General features: G+C 32.4%; 2 protein-coding genes across 2 annotated transcripts; one reads left to right on the plus strand and one right to left on the minus strand.

Moving 5' to 3' along the window:
• Positions 1–262: 262 nt before the first annotated feature.
• On the plus strand, positions 263–5,693 carry LOC145749652 (uncharacterized). Its single transcript, XM_082565477.1, has 11 exons — positions 263–475; positions 897–1,018; positions 1,299–1,428; positions 1,983–2,038; positions 2,116–2,211; positions 2,671–2,838; positions 3,272–3,358; positions 3,558–3,638; positions 4,005–4,091; positions 4,173–4,241; positions 5,064–5,693. The coding sequence occupies exons 1-11, from the start codon at positions 370–372 to the stop codon at positions 5,238–5,240; spliced, it is 1,179 nt and encodes a 392-aa protein (XP_082421603.1). The 5' UTR covers positions 263–369; the 3' UTR covers positions 5,241–5,693.
• Positions 5,052–13,477, minus strand: LOC145749649 (uncharacterized). Its single transcript, XM_082565474.1, has 19 exons — positions 13,341–13,477; positions 12,797–12,934; positions 12,343–12,573; positions 11,742–11,942; positions 11,300–11,478; positions 10,890–11,006; positions 10,676–10,748; positions 10,357–10,506; positions 9,871–10,038; positions 9,540–9,615; positions 9,140–9,301; positions 8,761–8,878; positions 8,163–8,369; positions 7,577–7,816; positions 7,319–7,420; positions 6,833–6,942; positions 6,151–6,400; positions 5,759–5,859; positions 5,052–5,684 (listed from the first exon to the last, which is right to left on the minus strand). The coding sequence occupies exons 1-19, from the start codon at positions 13,435–13,437 to the stop codon at positions 5,561–5,563; spliced, it is 2,844 nt and encodes a 947-aa protein (XP_082421600.1). The 5' UTR covers positions 13,438–13,477; the 3' UTR covers positions 5,052–5,560.
• Between the last annotated feature and the right edge of the window lie 1,568 nt (positions 13,478–15,045).

Consider the following 15,045-nt stretch of genomic DNA (forward strand, 5'->3'; position numbering starts at 1 on the left):
TTATAAAGGTTTTTACAATAAATAAATAAAGAAATATGTAAGTAAAAAAATGAATAAGGCCATTAAGCTCAGTAGCGTATTATTGTTTTAAACTTCTGTTATTAAACACAAACAAAACCCTAATACTTTGATTAAAGCATTTAAATTACTAGTTTTGCTGATTTGAATTATCGAGGATAAAATCAATAAATCTAATTTCAAAGTGTTTACCTCTATTAATAAAGTACCTATTTTATTATTGTGATGAACAGGTTTTGCAAATATCGTGTTGTGGTAGCAAATAATATTATAAAACGTTTATTTTGAATGAATAAGGACTAAATTTACCGTATTTAAATTAATAAGAACTTAAATTACTTATTTAAAACCATGTCTTTACCTGGACAAAGCAGTATGCCAAGTATTGTGGTCACTAGCAATATGCTTTCCAACGCAAATGTTCAAAACGTTTCCCAACAAGGTACAACTGTTACAGGTACGTTTCTTGTCGAATTTTAAATAGCAGAAATGTTCTAAGTAACATTGGTGTAATAGCAAATGTCTTAAATAGCTCAAACTATGTGCTATTTAAAATCGTTGTTGTTTATATGCATATAAAACAGGCAGCTGTAGTAGTCAGAGCACTTGGCTTTACTACACAAGGAGTTGGGTTCGATTCCCACTGCTTTTATGCTGTAGCACCCATGAGTAAGGTGCTATAAATGGTATGAACTCCTGCTGAGTCGTCACTTAATCAGCAGCTTAAATATTGGACAATTATAATCTATAATATTCCAAACTGTCAAAGGCAACTCAAGACTTAGAGTGACAGTTGCTTCTCTATGTTAAGGTCATAAAATCGATCATTCCACATCAAAGATAAATAAATGATAAAATTATATGTTTATTTTAAACAGCTATGCCTCAAGTTATATCAACACAAAGTAACCAGCCAGCAGCACAAGCAAACAGTGAAGCTCAAGTTATGTTGCATGATTTTTGGCAAAAACAAACTGTAATGATACACAATGTTGAACTGGTAAAACAAGTTTAATTTTTACCAGAGATATCCTCATTTACAATACTATAAAGCTAAAGTTAACAAAGCTAATGTGTTTTTTTGTTTGGGTTTTATATCTGTTTATCAAGCTGTATATTTGTTGGGTTTGTAAATAGCCTATTTTATTTATTAACTCTATAACATAGCAGCAATGACAGCAGTAAGATTTGAACCCTGTACCTTTTGTTTTTAATAAAAACTTAGTTACGACCACCCGTATCAATGCACCATTTATTTTATTTGGTTTATCATTTTTTAGAATGATTTTAAAGTCCAGGATTTGCCACTTGCCCGGATTAAAAAGATCATGAAAATGGACGATGAAGTTAAAATGATTTCAGCTGAAGCTCCTTTGTTATTTGCAAAAGCCGCTCAAATGTTTATAACAGGTTATTAATTTTTATTTTTGAAAAAAAATTGCAAACATTGTTAACCTTTTCGTAGTTAATGCATATATATATATATTTTTGTATATTTTTATCTTCGATGTGGGAAGGTTGAATGCGCAACCTAAACATAGGGTAACATCAGTTCTCCAACCCAGTCTCGAGTTGCCTGTGGCAGTTTGGGATATTATATAGAATATAATGGCCTAATAATTATGCTGCTGATTAAGTGCTGGCTCAGCAAAAGTTCATACCGTTTATAGTGCCTTACTTAAGGTCACTACAGCATGAGAGCAGTGGGGTTTAACCCACGACTTATGTGTGGTGTAGCAAGTGTTTTTACCACTACACCACGCTGTCGATCTATATAATTAACTTTAGTTTATCAAATTATGTGTCATTATTATATATTAAATAGTCATATTTTTATCATAACAGTTGTAAGTAATGTAAAACTTCACATAAAGAATTGTCAACAAGATAATTGAATTTAAGCTTTTACTTTTACCATATATTTATTAGAGTTTACTAAAAAATATTCTTTTTATTCTGTTTAGAAATAAGTCTTCGGGCTTGGATACACACAGAAGAAAACAAAAGAAGAACTTTACAAGTAAAATTTAGAAATTGATTATGTATACCTACATATAAGTGATAGTGACATGTAATACTGTTAATTTAATTTTTTAGAGAAATGATATAGCAACTGCAATAACCAAGTTTGACCAGTTTGACTTTCTAATCGATATTGTGCCAAGAGAAGATCTTAAACCTGCCAGAAGACCGGTAATAATTTCTATTATTGAAATTTAAAATGTAAAGTTATTTTTTATAGAAAAGTTTATATTAAACAATAAACTGTTTTGTAATAGCATTTTTAAAACCACTAAATATATTCTAGTATATGGCAGCGTGGTGTAGTGGTAAGAACACTTACTACACCACACATGAAGTTGTAGGTTCAATCCCCACTGATCTCATTCTGTAGCGCCCTTAAGTAAGGCGCTATAAACGGTACGAACTCCTGCTGAGCCAGCACTTAATCAGCAGAATAATTATCGGGCAATTATAATCTATAATATTCTAAACTGCCACAGGCAACCCGAGACTGGATTGTGGTAACTGATGTGACTCTATGTTTTAGTCGTGCATTCGACTTTCCCACATCGAGGATAAAGATATATACAAAAAAATATAAATATATATAAAATTTTAAATCTGCATCAAAATCTTTTAAAATTTGAGGATGAAGTAGGTAGGACCAGCGACCCAGTTCAATATTTCTACACAGTCCCAGCTACCTCTACTGCTCAACAAAACAACCAGACAACTATATTGAGTTCTAATGTGGCACCTAATATAACTGGTTCTTTACAACAAGGACAAATTGTATTGGCCCAACCAGGTGGTCAGGTAAAAAATGGAATTTAAGTTCACAGTACAGGTTTAGGTTTTAACCGGTAGCGTGGTGTAGTGGTAAGAACACTCGCTACACCACCTTGAGGTCATGGGTTTAATCCCCATTGCTCTCATGCTTTAGCGCCTTTGAGTAAGGCACTATAAATGGTATAAACTCATGCTGTGCTAACACTTAATCAGTAGCATAAAAACCGAGCAATTATAATCTTTATAATATTATAAACTGCCACAGGCAACTCGGGACTGGGTCGGAGTAACTTATGTTACTATATGTTTATGTTGCGCATTCGACCTTTCCACATCGAGGATAAAGATATATAAAAAAAAAAAAACATACCTTACATTGTTAAGTAGTATTTTGACCAAGTATAGAAATAATATTATTGACGTAATTGCCTTTTTTGTTAAAATTAAGTTTTTTTATCAGATGGTTCAGATTAATTCAAATGGGCAAATAGTGAATTCTGATGGGCAAACAGTTTTACAAACCTCACCAGATCAACAACAAACCCAGGTAACTTAAAAAAATCTAGTTACTATTAATCTAAAAAAGGAAAGGGCCATTGTTATAATATACCTTTAAACAATGTGTAAAAATTTAAAAACTGGGCTATATTTAAAACCATAATATTTATTTTTTTAAGTTCTTGATATAGTTTGTTGAATTGTTTTAAATACTGAAACTTATATTAAAATTTGATCCTTTAAAATAGGAAAGGCAACAGCAAAATTTGGATAACACAATTGTTTTAGGAAATGCTTTGCAAACTGGTACAATTGTGAACCAGCAAGAGGTAGTTATCAAAATTTTAATTATTTTATGTTAAGTTTTTTTTTTTGTGTATATATCTTTATCCTCGATGTGGGAAGGTTGAATGCTCAACTTAAACATAGAGTAACATTTGTTACCCCGACTCAGTCTCGAGTTGCCTGTGGCAGTTTGGGATATTATAAATTATAATTGCCCGATAATTATACTGCTGATTAAGTGCTGGCTCAGCAGGAGTTTGTATATAAGGCCTTACTCAAGGGCGCAACAGCATGAGAGCAGTGGGTGGTGTAGCAAGTGTTGGTGTAGCAACTCATGTGTGGTGTAGCAAGTGTTCTTACCACTACACCACGCTGCAGGTATTTTTATTTTTTGTTAAATTGATATTTAGCAAGGACAGCAAAACACGGAGACAAGTCAAAATATCATTCAGCGATTGATTTCAAATGGAGGAATAAACAGTAGTGAAATACACTCGGTAAGATTTCGTTAAAAATTTAAAACAATTTTGTACTCTAAAAATATGACACATTTTGTTTATAATACTTGATTTAAATAGATACAATTAGGCCCAGATGGCCAACTTCAGTTGATTAAAGTTCCTTCAACCTCTCAAACCACAAACACAGTAAGCCCAGTTTCTAAGTTTTTAATTTTAAAACAAAACTCAGCAATATCAGTTTGGGCTGACTTTATGGCCTTACATAAAGTAACGTTAGTTACCCTAAACAGTTTTATATATTATTGATTACAATTGCCCAATAACTAAATTCCCAATTGATTACTGGCTTGGCTTATGTAGAAAAACTGTTTATAGCCTTTCGTTTAAAGTTAAAACAGTGGGGATCGAACCAAAGACCTCTTGTAGTAAAGCCAAGTTCTATTCACTACATCATGTCATCGGTTGTTTAAATATATATCTTTAATTTTACTGTTTATATAGTTTTTAAATAGAGGTTCTATACTGCCCAATATCATGTTGTTAAACTTCTGTTATAGATGGATTGAAAGTATCGTATTACCATTATTGTTTCAATATTTTTTAAGCTATTAAAAGTAAAACTAGGCTATACTAATAACCGGCAGCGTCATGTAGTGATTAAGAACAATTGCTACACCACTATAAGGTCGTCGGTTCAATCCCTACTGATCTCATGCTGTAGTGCTCTTGAGTAAGGCATTATAAACGGTATAAACTCCTGTTGAGCCAGCACTTAATCATCAGCATAATTACCGGGCAATTATAATATATAATATCCCAAACTGCCACAGGCAACTCGAGACTGGTTCGGAGTAACAGTTGTTACTCTATGTTTAGGTTTCCCACATCGAGGATAAAGATATATATATACTAATAATACCCTATGAAATTACAATTTCAACTAACTACTCTGTAGTATAACAAAATTAAAGTACAAGTAACGATTTAATATATTACATCTTAAATAAGGTTCAACAAATTATACAAACCAATCAACTAAACACAACCGACCAACAACAACGAATCGTTCGAATTTCGAACGAAGATAACGCTTTATTTGAAATACCTGCTATGCAGGAACAACAACAACAACGGACTAACAACGTTTCGAGTAAAAATGTGGTCTATGCTGATTCAAACAGTTAAATTTACATATGGGTGTACAGAATACAGCCATACTTTATAAGTTTTTGTTATTTTTTTATGCTTAAATAGGCGATATAGCCTATACTAAAAAAATGCTGATTTTTAAATGGTTGTAAAAATTCTAAAAATTTTAGTAAAATTGTTATTTTTTTTATGCTCCAAAATTATTTTTAAAACCGTTATTTTAAAAATCTTCCATTACATTTTATCGTGAATTTTTCTGGCATATCATCAGGCTATCTACCTTCAAACCACTTAACATACTTAAACAGATCAGTTCAATAGTGACACTAACTGGAAATGACAATATTACAAGTTATCTATTTTGCTGTTATCGTGTCTTTTTGAAGACCCTCCATAGACGAAGATCTCCCGTATTTCGTAATAACAGTTTGTTGGGAGCCGTAGTAGTTCATACTTTGGTTGCGACGCACGACGTTAGGACTGTAAAACATGAAGTTTAAAATTAACGTTGTTCAAAAATATGGTATTTTTTTAAAGAGATATTTGTTTAATACCTTGGTTGTATTACTTGGTTGAGCTGAGAGGCTACGGAATTACTTCTTGAAAATAGGAGAGGAAAAGTGCTTTTTTTTCGCTGATTGTTAGAGTAGGAATTCTAAAATACAGAAAGCAGTCATTTATTTGTATATATCTTTATTCTTGATGTGGGAAGGTCGAATGCGCGACTTAAACATAGAGTAACATTTGTTACCCCGACCCATTCTAGAGTTGCCTTTGACAATTTGGGATATTATAGATTATAATTGCCCGATAATTAGGCTTGACAGTGGCCTTTAAATTAAACCCATACAATAAACAATAATACAAGAATGTAAAACACTCATTTTATAGTTACTACACATGGTTATTAGGCAAATTTTAGACATTTAAATACGTCAAAAATTACAATATTTTCCATTGATTTTCGTCTTTTAGCTGCCAAAGCATATGCCCCTCTCACATCAGCATTGTACGCACAATAAAACAAAAATATTAAAATCCCCTGGATCGAGGTTAAAACTACATGTAGGTATGCCCCAGCTGTGCCTATAATTGTACCAGCCGGACTGTTGTCGTTGTTCAAGTTGTAAAGAAGGCCTATTACCCAGGGCAAGCCTAATATAGGCATAAGAATAAGAGCCCCTCTTGCGCCCCTTCTGTAAATTAAGAGAAAACAAATGTTAAGCCTCTATGTCATTCAGAAAGTTACCTATATGTAACATATCATGCTGTAGCACCTTAGAGTAAAGCGCTATAAACGGTATGAACTCCTACTGAGCCAATACTTAATCAGCAGTATAGTTATCTGGCAATTATAATTTATAATATCCCAAACTGACACAGGCAACTTGAGGCTGGGTCGGAGTAACTGATGTTACTCCATGTTTAAGTCGCGCATTTGACTTTCCTACATCGAGGATAAAGATATATAGAAAACAAAAATTTAACTCGGGTTTTAGTCCTAAATTCTACTCCAAACAGGTTCTTAAATTCTACTACTAAAACATCCTTGTTGCGAATTAGGTAGATTAATACAGAAAAGTTAAAAATTCAAAAGTTTTTGTCACATAGATTACACAAGTGTTTACCTTAGTGAGCTCGATATTCGAACCGAATCTCTAGAATTTGCGAATCTCGTGGATGATGACGAAGAACGATAAATAATGACAAAAACACGAAGAAGAATCAAAAAATTTACCTAGAAACAATTTTATAAATAAAAATTTTACCCTTTTCGCCAGGTTACCATAAACAATCGCTAGTCGTAATAAGGTAGCAAGCCAAACACCACAACCATGGATTTTTAAGTTATTTTTCGAAAATGCATTCATTTTTGCCTTATTTAGTAAATACCTATTTAATTAAACCACATTAATGTAATAGTGTATCTTTATTATGGCATATTTGGCAGTTATAACTTTAAAAATAATCGCTGGTCGTACTAGAGTCGCAAGCCGAAATATTGCGCACCACAACTAGGGATTTTTCTAATATTGTTTTGGTAAAACTAATATTTTAACTTTGCCAAAATAATTTTGTTCAAGTTGAAAGTGTTTAAAGCAATTTTAACTTACAAAAATGATCACCAAAGCTGGCCCCAAAAACGCCCAAATCATTCCATTATCCTCGGTAAGAAAACAAGTTTGTGGACTATAGTAACTATCGTTATACGAACCCTAAAAATATAACATGAATAAGAATTTCTTAATTGCAAAATTGCATTTTTTTGCATATAGAATGAATTTCTATATACAGATACAATTAACTGTTACATAATCAATAAGCTATTGTTAGATCATTATACCACAGTTGAACTGTATTAAACAACTTACATCATCATTTTTGGTAGGAGTGAATTGGCGCGAAGTAATGTAGGCTAGAATAACAATTACCAGAGGCGATATCCACGCAAATATTGGCGCGTATTTTGGCAGGCATTCCACCCATTTTTTCTGGAATACCAACACGACTTTATAGAACAAATAAGCTCCTTCGACCAGGTACCAGAAAAATGTGGCAAGGAAAAAGAAATGGCTTGCTAGAGCGCCAACAAAACAAGTAGTGGATGGTACCTAATTGAACACAAAAAAAACAATTTTTTAATATTTATTTCTTGCTTGATGTGGGAAGGTCGACATCACGACCTAAACATAAAGTAACATCAGTTACCCCGACCCAGTTTTGAGTTGCCTTTGACGGTTTACGATATTATGGATTATATTTGCTAGATATTTTAGCTGCTAATAAAGTGTTGGCTTAGCAGGAGATTATACCGTTTATAACACGAGAGCAGTGGGGGTCGAACCGACAACCCATGAACTTATTTAGTGAAATATTACCCAACTTAAGGTTGTTAAATCGAACATCCCTTATCAAGAATAAATGATGTAAAACAATCCAAAAATGTTGATATTTTACCTTGCTATTTAACAAAGTTGAAAGCAAAAGTGAGATGATGCCACCTAGCAAGGCGACAACCAAATTAAAATGGATAATCATTCTATCTTTTAAAAGTGTTCGTCGGTAAGCCACGAAGACCAAAAGAGTTACAATCAAAGCTGCTACTGAAAGTGAACCAAGTATGATGGAAATCAATTCCAAAGCTTGTTCGTGAACTTCCGATACCTAAAAAATGGTCGCTTAAATTAGATTTATTTGCCTTAACAGTTTTTTTGGCAATTGGCACATTATTGGAACGCAAATACTTTTAAACAGATTTTTTATATATTTTTAGAAAAAAGACATAGTTATAGTATTTGTAACAGTTTGACATATATTAATATCGTGATTTTATCTGTTTAGCAGCGTACTGCTATTTTTACTGTTCAGCAGCCTCTACTGCTATTTTTACTGTTCAGCAGCCTCTACTGCTATTTTTACTGTTTAGCAGCGTACTGCTATTTTTAAGTTCAGCGGCCTCTACTGCTATTTTTACTGTTCAGCAGCCTACTGCAATTCTGCAAGCTTGCATGCATATTATTAATACTAATTTTAATGTATGTTTAAATATATTTACCGTTGAGCCTGTAAACTTCATTAGAACTGCGAAATGAGTTGTGTGGTTGCAAAAACACGTGGTCACATTATCAGTGATGTTGCTTAATGTGGTACATCCATATTCATTCCAAGTGTCGCTAAAAGACAACTTTTTTTAATATAAGTTTAATGGTTATATAGTTACACCTACGTATTAGATTGCCTACGCCAAAATATTTTTATAAGTCGAAAAAGAAATTTAAAGTTCACTAGTTTTGGAAATTTATATTAGTTAGTAAGTCATTGAGTAAGTTAACAATATCTTTACATCATACAGGCAAATTTTAAAGGCTAGCGGTACTAACTACCTAATTAGAATAAAACTGTATTAATATTTATTGACTGTATTTTTAACTTACTTGAAAGATGAATTTGTATTTAAAAACACACATGTTGGTTCATATCCTTCAATTTGTATATTGTTATGTCGCATAAGCGAAAATTGTACTGGAACTGAAATTTTTTCTGTGTCTATTTCGGTAAATCCACGAACATTTACAGATAGATAATCACTAACAACTCTGTTAATGTAAAATATATACTGAGTAAAGTATTTTTGTTTTTAGCAACGCTTTATAGGACAAAGGGTTTAGGGTTTAAACCTCACTAAAGTTACACTTTTCGCCCTTAAATTCGGCGTTTACGGATATTTTAAAATACATCGCTTTATTAGTCTTTTTCAACAAAAACAAAAAAAAATATTTAAAAGTAATAGGAAAACGTTATGTTAAAGCTAGAGCTCGTTTTGGTTTAGTTTACCTTTCATCTGAAATATTGCCAGTAGTTGGATAGTCGTAAAAAATTGAAATAGCCGAAAATTTTTCATATTTTTGATCTAAATTTGATAAACAAAGCAGCATCAATTATAGAATTATAAAAAAGGATTTAAGTTGCCAAATATTCAACTAAATTTCGATATAAAATGAGTCATAAAAACAACTGGTATTTAAAATTACAATTCAATGGCGAGTTTTTTTTAGGCAACAATGCTGAACTATTGCACGTATTCTTTGTTGTATTCTTATAAGGAAGCGAAATGTATAAACATCTCTTTATTATTTTTAGACAAAATATTTATAGCTATACTTACCAAATGCATTTTGTTGCTCTGAAAAGAATTCGATTTGTACTTCATCATTGTGCTGCGTTTCATGGTTTAAATTAAAGTCTGAATCGTTCATAAATTGTTCAATGTTTTCAGCGTTTGCTACAACGACTTTAACATCTACCCGGCTCTCTAAAGCTTGCAGGGCAACGGCTATCAAGCAAAATACAATGTTATTACTATTACTCATTTCCTTGTGTAGTTACAATATAGTTAAAGGATTTGGTTCTTTTGTTAACACAGCCTGGTGAGATGCCAGTTTTTTTGTTTAAGTCCTCGAGTTCTAGGGTTCTAAAATGCATCAACGACTTACATTTTGCAACTAAGCTTGTCGTTAACAAAAATAGCCTATCAAACCCCACATAAAGCTCTACTTTTCTCTTATGTAAGGTTACCTATTCCTAAAAAATTAACTTTCTAAGCCAAAGCATAAATATAAGTAAAACGTAGTAGTAAAAATAAGTAGCTTACTTTTATTTTCAGGCTGCACATGCGACGCCACTGTTCCCAAAACTGCTTCCAAGGTTTCGAATAAATTTAACTTTAAATCGTTGTCAGCCTCGCTTTTCATAGCTTGTGTGGTAGCCTCAATTTTAGTTGTGGTTATTTCGCCAGGTGCATCTTAACATGCATAATATTAAGTAGTTCAAAATGAAATAGGAAATAAAAAGAGAATAAAAGTACCTATCTAACTCACATAAAAACAAACAATGTAGACTATATAGATCTACAGTTACTGTAACTTCCTTTTGATTGTTTTAGTATTTAAAGTATACAGGATTATATTTACCAGTGTATATAGCGCTGTCACTTTCTAAATAAGGAACTCTTGTTATTAAGTTGTTAACCCCAGTGACGGTTTTCTATAAGACAATATTTTACATCAGTTTCTATACAGGCCTATTGTATTAGGCTATGACTTATACGATACATAAGCCTAAAATTTGTATTATTATGCTATATGCTGAAGATATTTTAAGGGCGTTTTTGTTTTAGTTTACTACCTCAATCAAGTTTTCGGCTGAGTCAGTTTGAATTCCTTCGTAAAACTGATAATTCGCTACTTTCTTGGTGTTGTGTAGAAGCACTTTAGCGTCGCCTATTGTAACGTCATCAATAACCTATAACAATACAATTAAATAATTATTTTTTTTAATAAAAAGTTGCTATTTTTGATTTTACTAAAGGCTTGTTTTTTGCCAGTATCAAAGGAATTAAATCCAAAGGTAAGCCATGTCTAGGCTGCAAAGTTAGCCTTTCAACATTGAGAATAGATAAAATTATCAAACATTTTAAACTTGTTAGAACTTTGCCTCACCGTTAGTGTGTTACATCCTTGATTTAAGTTAGCCCAAAGTAACATTGTACTTTCTTAAATATATATATACAGATAAAGTTTAAATTTGTTGTTTACCTCAGTGTTAGTTAAATGTGTAAGGGCTTTCAGTACCACATCAACTTCCACTCGATTGATGGGGGCTACTTTTTCAAACCAGGACCGTTTTACCATATTGCCAAGCACTTGCGTACAACTCGAGTTGTTTTCGTTTCTTTCGACGTAGGCTTTGATTTGCGAAGACACAGCTAACTCCTCTGTTTTAAACGAAAACAAAAAGAAACTATTTAGATAATTAGAGAATGTGATCATATAAAGGCCTTTGACATTACAGCATTAAGTACCCAATTTTCACTGAATGCGATAGTCAAAAACAGTAGTAGTATCTCATTGCTCTATAGCATATATGCGCCTTATGGGTTTTGGAATGTCCGTTTTTGTATTTAGCAAGTGTTTTAGAACGTAGGCATGGTTTTTCTTTATACAGATTCATTGCCAAATAAAAAGGAGATTTCTTTACCGTTTTTGTCTTGTAACCAAGCGTCTACATGACACGAACATTGGGTTTTAGTAGAAGATGGGTAGTAGGGGAACGGGTAAATTCGTCCTTTAATTTCAATCACACAAATTCCATTTCTTAATTTCCCTTCGGGTAAGGTTTGATTTACAAAATGTCTGGTGTACGAATTATCTGTATCAACAATGCGTACCGAGCAGTTATCTAAATTAAAAAAGAAAAATGTTAAATTATTTTGGTTTTAAAGAGGCGTTTACAGCTATATTTATTCAGCAAATTTTATATAGTCTCAGCACGAATATGTATGTTGTTTTTAAGCCTTACTTACATATGTATGTATATATATATTTATTTTATATTACTTAAGGGTAATAGGTTTTAATATTTTTTGGGAAAGGATGTGATGGTGTTTTAAGTTACCGTAATTGCCTGGCTTAAGGGCGAATAGTGTGGCATTAGAGCTGCTCAAACCCGAAACCTTTCGGCTAGTAGTCCCATGCCATAACCGGTATACCACACTACCGGACTAGACCTTACGTATAGGCAAATGTCGCGGTATAATAAAAAGTCAAGACCACACCAAATCACTACTAGTTTACAGTACCTTTTGTGCCGCGTTTAACTTTATACGTCCAAGTGCCACGACATCCATTGGTAATAGGAAATCCGACATCGTGAATATAACCAAGCAACCTTGCCTCTTTCGGATCTAAAATAATAAGGGTGCTAACATGGCAAAAACTTCCGTTAACTGAGAAACCCGAATAGATGCCGTTTGTATTTGAGCCAGGTTTACGAGGACATTTCTCAGAGCGCAAATCAACGTAACATCGTTCTAAAAAAAATATAAGGAAATTTCTAGATTTCACAAAAACAGTGCATTCATTTTCTTAGATTTTGTGACATTTTTTTAAATTGTTAATTGTTTTTTATTTAGAGTGATTGTTTCTCTTAGCTGTTTTACTTACAATAGGTATAAATATAAAAAGATTGACTGTATCTATTTGTTTATACATTAGTTTCATACCACTATGTAACGCGCTTTTCCTTATACTTACGCGGTTTTTGATAGCACTGAACGGCTTGGGCGTTCCAGCAACAATCTAATTTTTCACAACTTTCTCTATCATTTGTTGCTCCGCTAACACAAGATGGAAGAGTGTCTATGTCCAGGTGAATTTCGCAAGCTTTGTTTTCTACAATAACATAACAAATATCTTAACCGGCAGCTTGTTGTAGTGGTCCGAACACTTGGCTTTACTATATGAGGTTCTGGCTTAGATTCCTACAGCTCTCATGCTGAAGCGCCCTAAGTAACGCGCTATAAAAAGTATAAAGTCCTGCTGAGCCAACACTTAATTAGCCGCTTAATTATCGGAAAATTATAATCTATAATATCCCCAAATTGCCACAGGCAACTCGAGACTGGGTCTGCAGTAACTGATGTTATTTTATGTTTAGGACGTGAAGTCGACCCCTTCACATCAAAGATAAATAAATAAAAAAATAAGCACTTTAAAACATGTACAACTTTGAACTAATTTTCACCGTTTTTAATCTAACTCGCTTTATTAGGCATAAAAAGTAACCGTTAAAACTTACTTGAAACGTATACTTTATCGCATCGTTGAGACACTAGTTCTTGAATACAATTAAGTAATATTGCAATTAAAACTAAGGTATATAAAAGGTTTTTCATTTTAGGCTTAATTCTACAAATTATCAGCTAGATTGTGTTAGTTTCTCTAGTCCTTATACAGCGTGCCCACGCATTGACGTATAGCAGTCTGTAGCCTACGATGGATCGCATCCACCAATTGAAAATAAATAAAACGTCATAGTGTTTAAAATGACGCAACAAGCAGCTAGTTTGAAATGATTGAAAGGAAGTAAAGACTTCCTGTGTAGCACCAACGCACTCTATCGCCATCTCGCGGAAGCTTTATAATTTACAATTTAGTAAGCTCATGGTAGCTATTTACAATTTCAAAAAAAGAATATACAAAAGGAAAGAAAATATAAAAAAAGGAAGCTAGTCGGAAAGTAACCTGTTTATGTGCAAGTACAGATTATTATGTATTTATCAGTTAAAAGTTCAAAATTGTGTTTTGATATTAAACTTAAGTTGTGATATTACTATCAATCACGACGTAAGGGAAAGTGTGAGGCAGTTTCCGCCTTGTTCTGATACAGTCAACTTTTAGTGAATCACAAAAAGTTTATTTGCTCGTTTAAAATGTTTTGTGACTTTTTTAACGAACTTTAAAGCTGGGCATAAAGTTTTTTTGTATATGGTTTTGACGGCAGCGTATTGTAGTGGTAAGAACACTCGCAACACCACTCATGAGGTCGTGGGTTCAATCCCCATTGAGCTTATGCTGTAGCGCCCTTGAGTAAGGCGCTATAAACGGTACGAACTCCTGCTGAGCCAGCACTTAATCAGCAGCATAATTATTGGGCAATTATAATCTTTATAAGATCCCAAACTCCCATAGGCAACTCGAGACTGGGTCGGAGTAACTGATGTTACTCTATGTTTAAGTCGCGCATTCGACTTTTCCACATCGAGGATAAAGATATATACAAAAAAATATATAAATATGCTAATGCTAAATATGATAACTTTTATATTTTCTTTAAAGCCCTCTAAATTATGTTAACTATTATACTAAAAAAAACAATGAATTATTTATGGATATGTGAAAGTTTTTACAAATTTATAGTTTTTATTTTTTATTTTTTAAATTATAAAAACGTAATGGTTTTTATTTTATTACATGGCATTTATGTTTGATCACAATATGGTTACGTTCTTTACGTTTAAGGTTCGTTTTGTTTACAAATATTAAAATCACGTGAAATTTAAAAATAATATTTAACGGTAAATCTTTAATTTATTTCCTTTAAATTTAATAAAATATGTTAAGATAATATGTAAAAACACGCTGTAAAAGCAAATTTTATTTTTTATTTAATATTTTATAATTTGACGACAATTTTATAAATATTGACAAAAAGGCGGTGACTTAAAAAAGTCTTAAACATAAAAACAGGAAAAATAGTTAAAACAATTGTCGTATATTGACTAATGGCTATTTTACTTAAAAAACAAAATATAAACAATAAACCTTACTTTAAATGATAGCGTTACCTATTTAACTGTTATAATTAAAAAACGCAAATAAATGCCTAACTAAAACGCAAATAAATGCCAAACTAGATTTTATCTTTTTTTGTATATATCTTTATCCTCAATATGGAAAGGTTGAATGCGCAACCTTAACATTGGGTAACATCAGTTACTCCG

The sequence above is a fragment of the Corella eumyota genome, chromosome 4 (assembly GCF_963082875.1).
Source record: "Corella eumyota chromosome 4, kaCorEumy4.1, whole genome shotgun sequence".
Lineage (NCBI taxonomy): Eukaryota > Metazoa > Chordata > Ascidiacea > Phlebobranchia > Corellidae > Corella > Corella eumyota.

What these genes read in the sequence shown, in the direction of transcription:
- LOC145749652 (XM_082565477.1), top strand. Translation starts at nt 370, where the DNA reads ATGTCTTTACCTGGACAAAGCAGTATGCCAAGTATTGTGGTCACTAGC. An exon ending in TGGCCCAACCAGGTGGTCAG is followed by an intron (nt 2,839 to 3,271) that starts GTAAAAAATGGA and finishes TTTTTTTATCAG; the next exon opens with ATGGTTCAGATTAATTCAAA. An exon ending in CAGATCAACAACAAACCCAG is followed by an intron (nt 3,359 to 3,557) that starts GTAACTTAAAAA and finishes CCTTTAAAATAG; the next exon opens with GAAAGGCAACAGCAAAATTT.
- LOC145749649 (XM_082565474.1), bottom strand. Translation starts at nt 13,437, where the DNA reads ATGAAAAACCTTTTATATACCTTAGTTTTAATTGCAATATTACTTAAT. An exon ending in CGATAAAGTATACGTTTCAA is followed by an intron (nt 12,935 to 13,340) that starts GTAAGTTTTAAC and finishes ATGTTATTGTAG; the next exon opens with AAAACAAAGCTTGCGAAATT. An exon ending in AACCAAGTAATACAACCAAG is followed by an intron (nt 5,685 to 5,758) that starts GTATTAAACAAA and finishes CATGTTTTACAG; the next exon opens with TCCTAACGTCGTGCGTCGCA.